This window comes from Melospiza melodia, chromosome W (assembly GCF_035770615.1).
Source record: "Melospiza melodia melodia isolate bMelMel2 chromosome W, bMelMel2.pri, whole genome shotgun sequence".
In the NCBI taxonomy this organism is placed as follows: domain Eukaryota; kingdom Metazoa; phylum Chordata; class Aves; order Passeriformes; family Passerellidae; genus Melospiza; species Melospiza melodia.
In genome coordinates this window covers 195920-210769 of record NC_086225.1, presented here as the reverse complement: position 1 = coordinate 210769, position 14850 = coordinate 195920, and the positions used below count along the sequence as shown (strand labels likewise).

The 14850-nt window shown below is 39.6% G+C and overlaps 1 protein-coding gene across 1 annotated transcript; it reads right to left on the bottom strand.

Moving 5' to 3' along the window:
* Positions 1–1966: 1966 nt before the first annotated feature.
* LOC134431437 (general transcription factor IIH subunit 2-like) lies at positions 1967–14618 on the bottom strand. Its single transcript, XM_063179446.1, has 15 exons — positions 14495–14618; positions 14325–14402; positions 13319–13355; positions 12625–12711; positions 11730–11780; positions 11268–11330; positions 10403–10494; positions 8750–8840; positions 8497–8584; positions 7832–7939; positions 6568–6631; positions 5605–5708; positions 2999–3101; positions 2664–2703; positions 1967–2250 (listed from the first exon to the last, which is right to left on the bottom strand). Exons 1-15 carry the CDS (start codon positions 14548–14550, stop codon positions 2131–2133), a joined length of 1182 nt encoding a protein of 393 aa, XP_063035516.1. The 5' UTR covers positions 14551–14618; the 3' UTR covers positions 1967–2130.
* Positions 14619–14850: the final 232 nt, after the last annotated feature.

Genomic DNA, 14850 nt, shown 5'->3' with positions numbered 1-14850 from the left:
GCTGGGTGGGGGAGCTCCCGATCGGCTCCAGGGCTGGGCAGGGGGCTCGGGGACCCCCCCGGGGCGGATCCGTACCCCCGGCCCAAGACCCAAATTCCGCTCCGGGGCCGCCGGGCTCTGCGGGTCCGCCTGGCAACCGGTGAGTCATCGCCGAGAAAAGCTCTGGTTGGCTGGAAATTGGTTAGCGCGTCCTCTGATTGGCTGGAACTGTGAAAGGCGCTGCGCCCTGCTAGTGACCCTGGGAAAAGTAGCATGTATAATTTATATGAAGTGAGCATGAAAAATTGAACTAACATAAGATGAGAGGTTTGAGTTTGTTGCTTGTTTCTGTGTCAAGTTTCAGCTGTTATATTGCCATTTCCAATCTGACAAAAAAAAAAAAGCTCAAAAATTAAGTCATATACACCCAGAGCAACTCAGTCACTGATATATTTACCATCATTACAAGGTAACTCAAGAAAACCCATTGTGATGTATTGCTTCAGACACTGCACCTGTAACTTCCTTTTACTGAGGTGTAGCACATCACAATTCTCACAGGTTCAAGTTGCAAACACACTTTGAACAGACACTGCAAAATGGCAGTCTTGCATTTGTCTCAATTTCTACTCTTCAAAGTTCAGGTAAGGATAGACACTTCCCCTCCTGCACCTACTTTACCGTTGCTCTAGGGTTTAGCCAAGGAGAGAAGATGACGCGCACGTCTGTCAATTCAGTATAGCTTCAGAACCAAACAGTGTGTCTTTTTGTCTTTAACACTGAGTCCACCAAACAATAGTTTGTATTAACTCAGGTATTGCCCTTTTGCAAGTTCTCAGCCTTTCAGCAACCTTACCCTCCTACAAAAAAAATGAAACTTAACCCAGACACAGGAGTAATAGAATTCAGTTAGCTTTGAGTTGCACCATTAAAACCTAAAATATGTTTTCACCACATTAATAACAGCTGTATTTGAGCTGCCTTACCGAATTGCAAGGTAAATACTCATAATACTTTAAATTAATACATGAAATATCCACCAATTAATTGCTTAAAACCATCTTTGTCAAATTCTTGAAAAGAGTATTTTGATCTTGTCTTAGGTTGCAAATGCAAGATGCAGCTGGGGGTGTGTATTCTATTGCCATCTTTTAGAAGTGGGGCAGTTATTGTCTGTTAATTGGGCATTTTCTTTATCTGTTCCACAGCCAATCCTCTCTCCAGGAAATATCCTCTGTTAATGGGGCATTGAGTCTCACTGCATGACTGATAAAATCACATCATCCCATTGTGAGATGCTTCGCCCAGGGGGAGGAGCCAAGCATTCCTTCCGAAATACAATCTGAGAACACAACAGGCAGCCTTTTCCCACTGGATTCCCAGAGGTATACCAGGCCCGACTGGACCCTCAGAGAAAACTGCACCCTTCTACAGGATACCTGCTCCAACAGAATCACCCCTGTCACTGCAGGAGGATTGCAGCCACCATTCAATCAGACTGCTAGCTACACGCTGACCCATTGGGTGTCAGGTCGTATTCTGACTCTGTCAGTGGTTTTTGTATTTCTCCTTTTTTTATTTCTATTTTTCCTAATAAAGAACTGCTATTCCTACTCTCATATCTTTGCCTGAGAGGTCATTAATTTCAAAATTGTAATAATAGAGAGGGAGAGGGTTTGCATTTTCCATTTCAAGAGAGGCTCCTGCCTTCCTTAGTAGACATCTGTCTTTTCAAACCAAGACAGATCTACAGAAATCCACCATCTGCCAAAACCAAAAGTTTGGAACAACAGATGTGTAAAATGTATTTTCAGGGCTTCTTTTTGAACAAGTAATGAAATGAAGATGAATCATCACATTATCATAAAAAGCAGTTTTATCACTTTCACATTTACAAATATACATGTTATTATAATAACCGCTGGAAAAAGCCATAGTTCTTTAGACAGGAACAAAAAGTAGATACAGATAATTCAAGTAAATATTAAAAGTAATAAAAAAATTTTAAAAATAACATTTGCTCCTACTCCACTGTTCATCCCTCTGTAATCATCTTGTTCAGAGGTGCATCAGTTAGAGCGATGGCTGAATAAACTAATTAGATTCATGCAAGAATGACAAAGATACAGCAATTTTTAAGAAGATATGAGATCATACAGATACAGGAGCAGGGTGCTCGTGAATACAGCCAGGACAGCAGTGCAGCGAATCATGAACAAACAGATCGCATTCCACACAAAACGCGTTCTGACACACTTTGCATATGTACACCTGCGTGGGAAGGATAGAAAGACAAGTCAAATTAGCAGAACTTATCATCATCACACTACAGTAGGGCAACAGTTACATCATCATGATAATGTAAACAGACTGCACTGCTAGCATCACAGAAACTCAACTGAATTAAATCTTCTGGCAGCAAATGTATTCGCAGGCTTGAGCTCAGGTCACTGTAAATGCTTCCAAATGGGAAGCTTTTTTTTATGCAGCTCCCTAGGAAATTACTTCCCACACTTCTACAGACTTTGCAGTCTATAAATTGTGACTGTTTAACACCTAAGTCTAATTAACCATGACATTAACTTTCATAAGTATTCTTCTGGTGTTTAGAATATAATTCTAAAGGATCATCTCTATTTCTCACACCCCTCAATGCAAGTTACAATGCCTTTCAACATACTTACATTTTGATCTTTCATTTCTCCCTGGCAGCCTTGACAATACCTAAAAGCAAAATTTTATATTTTAACTGAAAAAAAAAGGAGTCAAGACTGTGTAAATCAATGTTTTAAAAAGATCTCATACATAGTAACAATTTCTGGCAATTACTTCACCTATTCAACTGAACTCACAGATCATAGAAACTACAAGTACTTCTCAATGCCAGAGATTCCCCACACCACCCAAACACCCAGGATCTCCAGCAGCAAAGAAGCTGTTGCCAGCTATTCTTACTTTTGTGACAAAAAAGTTATGGAATCTACAAGCACACTCATTATCACAAGTAAGATTTGCATACCGTTCCCCTTTGTATTCTTCCAGTGGAACTTCCTGAAAGGCATCTAAAGGAAACAAGTGATGGTAAGACCGAGCCAGGTGAGGTGCAGACACTAACGTAAGACCTGCAAACAGACACCAAAATTGTTACAAGGGAACATGTACTGAAAAGCTTTTCTGTATAAAATAAGGTAAAAAGGAAAAATAATATTTTTAATTACTCAGTGGTTGACAGCTTCTAAGAACTTTAAAAAGTAAAATTACTTGTTCCATTACCTAAACTTGTAATCCAGTTTTAAATCCAAACACAAAGAACAAGCAAATCGATAAAATTTCTACTGAAAAGGTTTAACTCAGCCTTCAGAAATACATTTACAACACACAGTGGTGAAGTTAGGAAGCTCCTTTTGGCAATGATGGCTCTGCTGTATCACACCACTGTGGGATCTCAGCACCTCAGGACTGATGTGCCGAGTCACCAAGACCACCCTTGGGGGGCTCGGAGGTACTGGAATGTTGCCAGAAGCGTCTGGTGGCTGGACTTTGATCCTGCACGGGAGACGACACCTGTATGAGGATGGGAGGATTTCACTGGGGTAAATGGTGAAGGGATAAGTTAATTAGAGCGTGAAACACAGGGTTTAGGATTTCTGTACAGGGGGGTCTGGAGAAGTAAGATGGAGGAATTGGGGCGTGTCCTGTCCTTCTTCTTCTTAGCCTCCATCTTCTGTGGTGATGGTGGCACTTTGGGATTGGTTCTTACTAAAAGTGCACTGGTCAATAAGGGTAAAAGGTATTGGGGAAAATAGGTAAATATTGTATACGTAGTTTTGAGTATAAAGATAAGTGACCGCCCCGGGGGCTCTCAGTGTGCTCATGGCTGGCTTGCTGTGCGGACCTCTGTTGGGCCGAGAGAAAATCTTGTAGATAAAAAACTAATAAACACTGAAGACCGAGAAAGAACTTGAAGACTCTTTTCGTCCTTTGGAGTGCGGGCTGCCCAAGGCCACCCCGAGCCTTTCCAGGTCATTAAAACAGCCGAGAAAGAGACACACCACCAGCTAAAATGATGCCCTGTTACAAACTCTACTACAGCTTGCTGTACTACTGCCAAAACCACGCCACAGTCCCATCTCAGCTAACACTGGTCTGCTGGTTTTAAAACAGTTAGTTTTTGTCACACTAACTATCATGTGGCTGTGTTTTGGATCTATGCTGGAAATAAGGTTGATTAGGCAGGAGTGTTTCCTTTACTGCTGAGCAGTGTTTACACACAATCAAGAAGGCCCTTTCTGTTTCTCACTCCACCCGTGAGTAGGCTCGGGGGTGCACAAGGCATTGGGAGGGGATACACTCAGGATTGCAGTCAACAGTGCACCAAGATAACAAAGGGATATGCCACACCATGTGGCATCATGTTCAGCCTATAAAGCTGGGTGGAGAAGGTGGAAAGGGGAGAATGTTCAGGATGATGGCATTTACTTTCTCAAATAACTGTTACCCATGACAGAGTCCTGCTTTCCTGGAGATTCTACTGATGGGAAGTGGTGAATGAATTACTTACTTTGCTTGTCTTGTGTGCATAGCTATTGCCATAACTTTCCAATTGCCTTTAATGCCACCTGTGAGTTATCTCACTTTTACTCTTCTGATTCTCTCCCCATCTCACCAGTGCGTGGGATAGTGTGGGGCTGAGTTGACAGCTGGGGTTAGACCATGAGAACAGGTGGGGCATGGGCTGGCACAAATGTCTCACTCACTCACTCACTCACTCACTCACTCACTCACTCACTCACTCACTCACTCACTCACTCACTCACTCACTCGTACTGTACATGTCAAAACTTGTTCTCCTGATCACTGCAGCTGTGGAGAATCCACTGCAGATACACAGGATTTCTCCAGTTACACTATCCCCTTGCTGGAATGAAACTCATGCCGGTGGGAAAAACTTGAAATTAAACTAGGATAAAGTGATCCAAGCCCATAATTATTTCATCCTGTTGCCAAATACAGGCATCCTGGCAATACCTACTGTGTTTCAGTCATATGCCTCTGGAAGCCAGGAGAACAGCACCCCCTCACAATACTAATATTATAAACCACACTAATCCTCCCTCCCACCCTCACTAGGAGCAATGGAGAGAGGCATCATTGCTTGCACAGTCCATTAACATTTGCAAGACCAAAGGGCCCCGTTTACAACTCTACAGCCTGTCTTGTGTCACTGTGCAGATTGCCCTTGGGTTCAACTTGGAAATCTTCCACCCACATACACATGGAGAGGAGAGTACTTCTGTCCTCCCGCTCCAAAGCACTCTATTTTCATGGGCTTGCACTAAGAACTCTGAAACATGAGTGTGTTAAGTTAAATGAGGATTCTTGAGAAGTTATCATTCCCATGTGCATCACCTCTCTTCCCTATTTTGCCTTAGGTATATTCCTTATACCAACGAATATGATACAGCTTTACTGTTACAGGTACAGTCCTGAGAGACATTTCTATGAAGCTGACATCCCAGGTCACAGAAATGCAGGACTCAAAATAAGTATAGCTGAATTTTTCTACCCCTTAACTCTCTTACCATGAACTCTTGATTCATCTGCTCACCTCTTCTTACTACTTACCACAGATTTTGCATTCCACAGGAAGCTCACAGTATTTGGCTCTGCACTGAGGACAAAAATATCCACCCAGTGTAAGACCTGGGTCACTGTTATTTTCCAATTGCCTACAGCAGAAAGAAACAATTCAGTACTTAAGAAATAATACCATGCTACTACATAAGTACAAATAATGTTTTCACATCAAATAATTTAAAAAGTTTCACTAGATTGCATGTAACAGTTTAATGTATAAGTGTCAGAAAACAATTGATATGGACAGATATCAGTGACCACATTTTCTCACAGGAACCAAAGACCAAACATTTCCATATAAAGGAGCCAATCTTTAAAAATAAAGATATGAACAATAACTGCATGCTTGTTTCTTTTTAGAGACAAAAACATTCTATTGCCTCTAAGATGCACATGGTAACTATTCTTTCAAAAAGCACAGTGCTGTTAGACGTTGTTTCATTCTGAAATTCAGACTCCCCTATCACCCTGGAAAACAATGACTCTTTTCATTGAGAAGTGCACTGGTACAGTCATCAAATGAGGCCTCTATTTTAAACTTCCCTTTAAAGTCATGTTAAGAAATACATAAAAAATACTTTATTCAGATAATACTCTTCCATCCTCATAATTATCTTTTATAATGATAGTAGTAATTAAATCAAGAGCTGCAAGTAATTACTCAAGACCTTGTAGTACCTGTGTGCCCCAATCACTGTGTAACTGAACTACGTACCATTTACTACCTTGAAAAAACTTAAATGCAAATTTTAAAACACATATTTAACAGAGGATACTTTTAATACTGGAGCTACTAATGGAAATAAAATGTCTAGTAAGAAGTCACAAGACATGGCTTAGTCTTTTTTCAGATTATTTTGCAATACTTTCACTGTTGAGCAGATTTTCTAAATATGACTAATTAATATTGAATTCATACCAGTTCATTGAATTCTAATCAATGCTACTTACGCCATGCTGAAGGAAGGCTTTGCATCTTGATCAGATAGAGAAGCAATAGTATGCTGAGGAAAACCTGAAGAGAAACACATCCCATAGCAAAAATTTTAAACATGCAATAATGTGTCCATTTCTTACTTCAACGAAGAAGTTCAAAGTTTATTCTAGATACTCAGGCCTTTCTCTTTCCCATTTGTTATTACAGGAGAACTGATACACTCTTGCTATATCAAATTCTTCCCAAAGGTCTCTACCTACACCCACACCTCTCTGACTTCCCCTCAGCTGGAAAAATGTCTTTGCCATAGACTTTGTGTTAACTGAAGTGCACTGGAACCCCATTTTAGAAGAACAGTTAAAAAGTAAAATATATGAAATGGTAGGAAAGCAGAGTGAGCAGCATACAAATGTTCACTTAAACAATAGTTTCTAATTAAGGAGGAAGTATTTTTGTAAGCATTCATCCAGCCTATATTCACTTTCTAAGTGCAGTATATAATAGATGAGACTACAGGACTTTTTGGAGACTGATTTCTTTCTTTCTTTCTTTCTTTCTTTCTTTCTTTCTTTCATTCTTTCTTTTCTTTCTTTCTTTCTTTCTTTCTTTCCTTGTATCATTTATTTTTTACAGATCATGAGAGGTGAGAAGTTGGTTTTTCCAACTGCTGCTCAGGCTTTACCTATGAGAAGTAAACCTTTTCATTATCTATACCTAGACATAAAAATACATGCATTCTTATCTATGAAAAGGATGGATGAAAGTGAGAACTCAATGCTCTACTTTAGCATTACAGTTCCTATACTGGTTTAACTCCAAGCTTAAATTTATTGAGAAACAGATCAAGAAAAGAAAAGGAGTAATCTACTTCTTGAGAGAACACTCAAGTAGTTGCTAATGTGTACTACCCACGGTTCCTAAATCAATTAATAGTTGTAATAGTTGCCTTCTGCAGGGAAAAAAGCAGAGGGAGAAATAATAGTTTTTCACCCTTCATTTCTAAGTATTAAATTTATAACAATTACTGTGCCATCAATATCGTTCCACTTCATTGTTTCCAAATTCTGTTCAGTAATTTGTCTTACTTAATAAGCTTTATTTAAAAACTGACTACGATGCAGGAATAACATCAATCTAGCAAAATAAAAGTTTAAACAAAAAAAAATTACACAATGTCTTTACTACATGTCTTACTATTTGTATTGCCTTAACACAGAAGAGGCAATTAAAGAAAAAGAAAATATCTCACGCTAGGAGTTTGACAAATCCATATCCTACCCATTTGAATAAGGGAGCACTCAGAAGTTGAACTGGCAGGTGGAGGACTGACATGGTGCATCAGCAGTTCCTTATAATGACTTTCATCCAAAATAATGTGGTATGTTCCTGTCACAGACAAAGAGATGCCTTACTATCAGGTTACGAGCCAAAAAAAAATACAAACATATACTCCAAATGACAGAAAACAACTTAGGTAGAAAACACAATTTATCCAAACCTCTTCCTAAAAAGCAGCCCTGTTAATGCTACCCTAAATGACAAGTTTTAAAACTAGTAATAACAGAATGTTAAGTTAGATATGAAGACACAGAGCTTTTTCTTCAACATTTAACTGTAGTAACCATACTGCAAGAGTTACCACTGTAGCAACGGATATTAACATGTTACACTGATGAAGTTTCACACCACATAGCTTTATATATGGGACAAAAGGTTTGCAAATATATGTATTTTTTCTCTCTAGAGCTGCAGCTACCAGCTGCTAGTAATTTCACTTACTACTGTATATTTTGTGTATTTGGGCAACTCTAATTTTCTGCCAGCAAAATGGGAAATATTTATCCTTAAAAATTACAAAATGCAGCAATAAATATATAACAAATTACTTGATTTTGATTTTAAACCTGTGTTAGTAATATAATTACTGAACTTCAGATACATACCACCAGTTTCTCGGGCAAGTACTGTACAAACTCGAACTTCAGCACTTAGGCCGATGACAGATACTCTGATCTTTACTGCTTTTAAACACTTAAAATAGAGAAAAAAAAAGCATACTCAATTCATGTGCAGAACAAGAAACAGTAAAAACGTTTAAGTCTTACATGAAAATTAATTGGTGATAACACTGCAACTGCCTGTGTTTTGTCCAGCAGCTTGGATGTTCAATGCAGTAGTGAAACTTCAGTTCTGTACCTTAATTACATCATAGATGTTGGCTGGATCACGTGTTGTCAGACTGCTGAGGACTACCAAAACCTCTCTGCTTGTATGTCCTGGCATGTGCCTAAGGAAAGTACACAGTTAATTTACTTATGCACACTAAACTATTTGTATGATAACATCTCCAAGGACCTTAGTGTGCTGAAGTCAGAAGATTACATGATATGAAGTCTTCTCCAAACTGTGGTAAGATCCTTGTCCGAGCACCAGATTTTCACCTTCTGAAAGCCAAAGTTTCCAATATCTAAAATACAGTATTTAATTGGGTAGTTGTTACCTGATTATTTCCTGTAATGAATCCTTTGTACCTTATTGGAATATGGTTCCCAATATTACCAGTTAGATAGTGCCTGGGCCAGTCTGACCCTTGCTGCTGGGCCAAAGGCAGCAACTGCGGTGTATCACCCCAGAGATACCTTGGCTTGCTGGAGATTGCAGCTGGGCACTGAACAAGTCCAGGCTTGTTATGAACTCCGTTTACCTCAGGAGGAAGATTTCAGGCGATGGTGAAGAGAAAAAGGAGAGGATTCTGCTGGAGGGTTTAATGTCCAGAGGTTTATTCCATGGTTACAGAGGTCTGAACGTGAGCAACTTCTCCAACAGAATCCCTGCCGCATGGTCTGATTCACCTTTTAAGCTCAGGGACAGGGGGAGGGGAGGTACAGGTGAGCGACCAACCAGGTGAGAGGGGCAGGGTCTCAGGGGAAGATGACACCCAGACAGGCCAATGACCCCTGGGCCTGAGGGGCATCCTTTGAAAGTGACCAACCACACGATGCCTTGCTGGAATGTTAAGCCTGATTGACAGGACTCACTCAGCATGGGGGCAAGGGGGAAGGGAGAGAGGTATAGGCACACCTGGGGAAGTGACCTGGAAGTCTAAAATGGGACATTACAGCACACCACAACAGTACCTTAGCCAAACTCACATGTAAAATTAATCTCCAAACCAGCACACTGTAGTAAATCTTCCTGACTTCTTAAAAAGCTCTAATCAGTTCTTAAGTGTAAATCCATTACTTCTAATTACTTGTAGTTCTTAGTTGAAAACTCTCTTCCTGCTAGTATTTAAATGGCTTTTCATGACACTGATTATCCGCTTTGTTCAGTCAGTATCTTTAGCTGTAATTCTTTTTCAGTTTTCCACAAACTGGGATGCATCTCAATACCTCACATTGCAAAAAAGTGCTCTGAATCTATCCTACCTGAAAATTGATCTTTCTAAAGTATGCCAAAACTCTCACAAGTTTATTGTGACACAATACTGTTTCTTTTCCTGTTCTCTTACATTATTAACCCCTAACTATGATCTCTCTCATACTGCAGCCCTTCAGTAATAAAGAACTGCAGTGTCTTTCATCACAATATCTACATACCATCATCAACTTGGTTTTCAAATTTCATTTCTGTAAGAAACACAACCCTAAATACAAGCATCTAGTGGTAGAAGATAAACTTCTGCACTACTGGAGTATTTAACTTAATGATTTGTATTGTAAGAGGAGAGTCGCCTTTTAAAGACTCAAGTCAGCATGATGCAAGATGCTACTTAGAAAAAATTCTGTCTCTGCCTCTCAAAAGCCACAATCACAAAGAAAACAAAAAAACCTCCTTGTATATACTAACTTTAAAGTCTGCATGGCCAAATTTAGGGAATTATATAGAGAAGGCTCTCCACTGCAGTTCATATCCACTGCTTTCTTCAGAGCAGTTACACGCTTTTTTTTTTTTTTTTGAGTTTCCTGTAAGTGAAAAAATGAAATCAATTTAACTGATACAACAAGTTAAAGAACAGAAATGTTTAAAGTGCATATGTAATGAAGTGTACTTGTACAACAGGAACTGGTTTCAGAGGCAGGTCTGTATTTTTCCTTAGAAATTGGTATTTTGATCAGAATGCAGAAAAGACTAAAAAAAGACTTTTACTCCATAGGCACTCAGATGCTAGAAAGTTTAGAAGCCAAAAAGAGTAAAATCACTGTTGGGTATCATTAAGCACTCAACATAAGCGTGACATCTCCCACAAACAGAAAGAGAGTTTTGTTTCCTCTGTTATCCTCAAAGCATGGTTCAAAGATTGGTTGATCCCCAATTTCCCCCATGAAACCTGCTGAAGCCATAGAGACTGGCCTAACAGCAGGCAGGAACCAAACAAACCTTGACTTCTTAACATCTGATCAGATCTCACAAAAACCACAGATGTTGTAACATACAAAATTAACAAACAGGGTAGAAAATTAACTATAGGGAAACCAGAACATATCAGACTTGTATTCTGGTTGAAACTTGATCACAAACAAGCACACAACAACGATTCTGGATCAAAGCAGAACAGAATGTAGATTATGGTTTCAAACAACTTGCAATAATTTATCTTTGAAATTAAAACTAATTATGATAACATAACTTCATTTTCAGCAGTGTATCAGGCACAGCTTAGAACACCAATGAAAAGGACAAAAACATCTGCAATTTAAGAAAAGAATACTACTTCCCTACCTGAGAGTTCTGTCATTTTTTCAGCTCTTTTACTCTTGGTTACAATTAAGCCAATCTGAAACAGGGAAAAAAAAGACCAAACTTTTCTTAGAAACTTTTCCAGTGAGTTTATTTAGAATTTTACTGTATTTTTTTTACATCTTTATAGACCACAATTGTTTAATCATACAAGGCTATAATAAAAGTTTTACTTCAAGTGTAACAACAGCAGCACAACTTGATGCATTAATTTATAAACACTCCCATACTTTCATTACTTTTGCCAAAAAGTACAAAAAGAAATCTTCTAAAACTTAAATTGTAGAAACAGGCAGAAACAAGAATTTCACTAGACTGATGAATAAAGGATGGGAAGGTATACATAAATTGAAAACAGTTTACTTGGTAGTGTTATAACCAAAACTACCTTTTAAAATAGTTTTCTGCTATTTGTTTCTTGCACAGTCGTACATACCTGACTAATAGGATTCTGGTCAAAGTACTCTTCAACAAAATATTCCAATAACTATAAAGAAAAGTTAAGGCAGTTAAAAACTAATTATACTTTTATTACACACATGCATTAAGTAGATGCAAAACATCTACTAAACTAAAAAAGCAAAACAAAGTAGTTGAGTAACACAAAAAGGGGGAATGAGCCTTTTCTTTCCATTCTTCTTTCACCCTATCCCTCCCCCTTCATCCCAAGTAATCAATTAAATGAGATTTCAGAAACTCCACCCCCCTTATTTTATTCATGTCCTATGTTAAAGTTCTAGATTCCTGCTGTTTCAAGTGGAGGTTTTCAATACACCAAAAAGCACTACTCTGTACAAAACCATCAAAATGCAGGATTTCAGGCTCAAGTATTGTTGGAGAAGACCATACAGAACACAATGTATACAGTTCAATATTATACATTCATATATATTCAATACCAATACCAGATACAGTGGAAATATGTCCACAATCTGAAACAGCAATCCAGTTCAACACTCATCTAGCATCCTTTCAAGTAAGAATTCATAAAAAAACCCAAGTGTAAGAAAAAAATACAAACCAATTCTAGATATGTAATGAGAACATGTCATCCCCTTAATCTGGGCAATAGTTTCCAAATGTGTCTTCCCATAATATGCCTGTGCAAAGTGTTTTTGCTGTACAGAAGCACGTGTGCAAGGCAAAATAATGCCACACAGATTTTACTATTCAAAAAATAGGAAAGTGACAGGCAGAAATAAGGAGACAAATGTAGGGATGAGAGATGAGGCTATGCAGACACAGGAGACTGCAATTCTTTGAAATGCAAAATGTAACCAGTTTATAGAGAAACGGTGGCTCAATAAGAAAAAACTTGAGTGCAGGAATACCTTCAGAGTGCAAGTAAGTCTGTTTGGCTTTAAGTCTCGGTCCTCCATCGTTCTTGATCCATCAACAACCACGTAAAGGTGACGCATCTGCATTTCCACCATATGTGAAAATCACTCACAGAATACGTATTGAAATGAATTAATTATTCCATTTACTTTAAAAAGCCACTACTTCCTCCCTCTGACAGGGAAGATTCAGTAGATAAAGATACAATTAACAGCAACTGAAAAGTAATGCATTCTTCCATTTTTTTCTTAAAATAAAAAAAACCCTTCTCTTGAAAAATGCACACTGTTATTCTCCTCTCATGACAAGCTACAAAACATGCATAGTTTGAACATTCATGTCTTCACCTGAAGAGCTGTGTTGTACAAAGCAATGTGGTTATTTACAACCCATTTCCACCATGTCCATTTTTCACGTGAAGAGAAATGGATAGTGTCAGCACATGTGATCTGACTTCTGCTGCCAAACACACCCTGTGTGTCAACCCTCCAACCCTGAAGAGCCATGCTTCACATACACACTGCCAAGAAACAAAGAATGCTTTAAAAAACAAGAAATAACAGCGGAAAGCACAGGGTTTGGTACGAAGTATGCCAGGCCAGCAGAAGTGTATTTCAGATCTGGCATACCACCTCCAGCCAAATAGTTTTGGACTAAGGACAGAAGAGGTTTAAGGTATTAACATACCATTCCAAGCCGAACTTGTCCATGGTGTTCATAGAGTCTAACAAAACACAGAAGGTTTTAAGTCAAATTCAAATGAGTGAATGGCTCCTAAAACAACAGTCCAAACAAATCCAATACTAGACTTCTAGCTAAAATGTAGAAGCAACAAACTGCAGACAGTTATTCATGCTGAAAAACCCCACAGATCAATCACAGATTTCACAACTCTCAGAAAATAAATAAGAACTATTTCTTACTACCAGGTTTAATGAAGCTTTAAAATTTTATCCAAACTTGAAAAATCAAGTTCTAGCATAACTTGAAATAACATAAAACTTAGGATTTTCTTCTAGCCATTTTTCTGAAATTTGAAACAGAAATCTGTAGCTGTGATACCAGAAGTAGATTCTGCTGTGACAGGAGAAGGGGCAATGTTTTTAACTAAAAGAGGGTTGATTTAGATTGGAGATAAACATGTTTCTACCACGAGGGTAGTGAGGCACTGGAGCAGGTTGCCTTGAGAAGCTGCGGATACCCCATCCCTGGGAGAGCTCCAGGTCAGTTTGGATGGGGCTCTGACCAATCTGTCCAATGAAAGGAGTCCCAGCCCATGGCAGGTTCGAGTGAGATGATCTTTAAGGTCCCTTTCAACCTAAACTATCCTGCAATTCTCTGATTTGTATACTAAACAAAAAAAAAAAAAAAAAAAAAAAACCACTGATGGAAGATTCCTCTAAGTTGTGCAGATTGAAGTTGCAGTGCTCTGCAGCTTTTCATCAGATCAAGACCTGTAGCTTGCATACACATGGGATACACAGCCTGTATACATTCAGTGTTAAAAGTTAAAATTGATTTTTCATCATTTTTCCTGGCATGCACCTGCCCCTCTGAAGGAAAAGGGCCATAAAGACATCCTGCAGGCATGCCTTATGGTTAATTTATCCCACAGGAACCAGTTTCGGGATGATCAAGCCCTTCTAACTGACCAAATCAGTGCTGTTAGCAGGCTCGTAGCCACACCACGTACCTTTTCTTCTTCGCCTTGAAGAGAATGTCCTCGATGGTTGCCTTCAAAGACCCGGATTCGTCTTCCTTAAGAATTTCCCTAGGCAGAACAGACTGTTACAGTGGGCAGAGGGGAGGCTTTTCCTCCTCTTTCGCCAGAAAGGAGAGAGAGGTGAGGGGGGAAGAACACACCATGTTCTTTCGTAGCCTCCTTCCCAGCGCTTGGTCCGCTCGGGTTCGTCATCCATCTCCGCGGCAGCTGAGGGGAGACCAGGGGAGATGCGGGGCGCTGAGGAAATATCAGGGGAGCTCCGGGGAGATGAGAGAGTTCAGGGGAGACGAGGGGGACTGCGGGAAGAAGAGGGGGGTGAGAGGGGGTCTGAGAGCAGCCGAGGGACACTGAGGGGGGTGAGAAGGGCCGAAGGGGCTCAAGAGCAGCCGAGGAAGGCTGAGTAGCTCCGCGGGACACGGAGAGGAGCCAGACCCGCGCTCGCTGCCAGGCCCCGCCGTCCCCGACACGTTGGCATCCGCCCTCTTCCGCCTCGGTG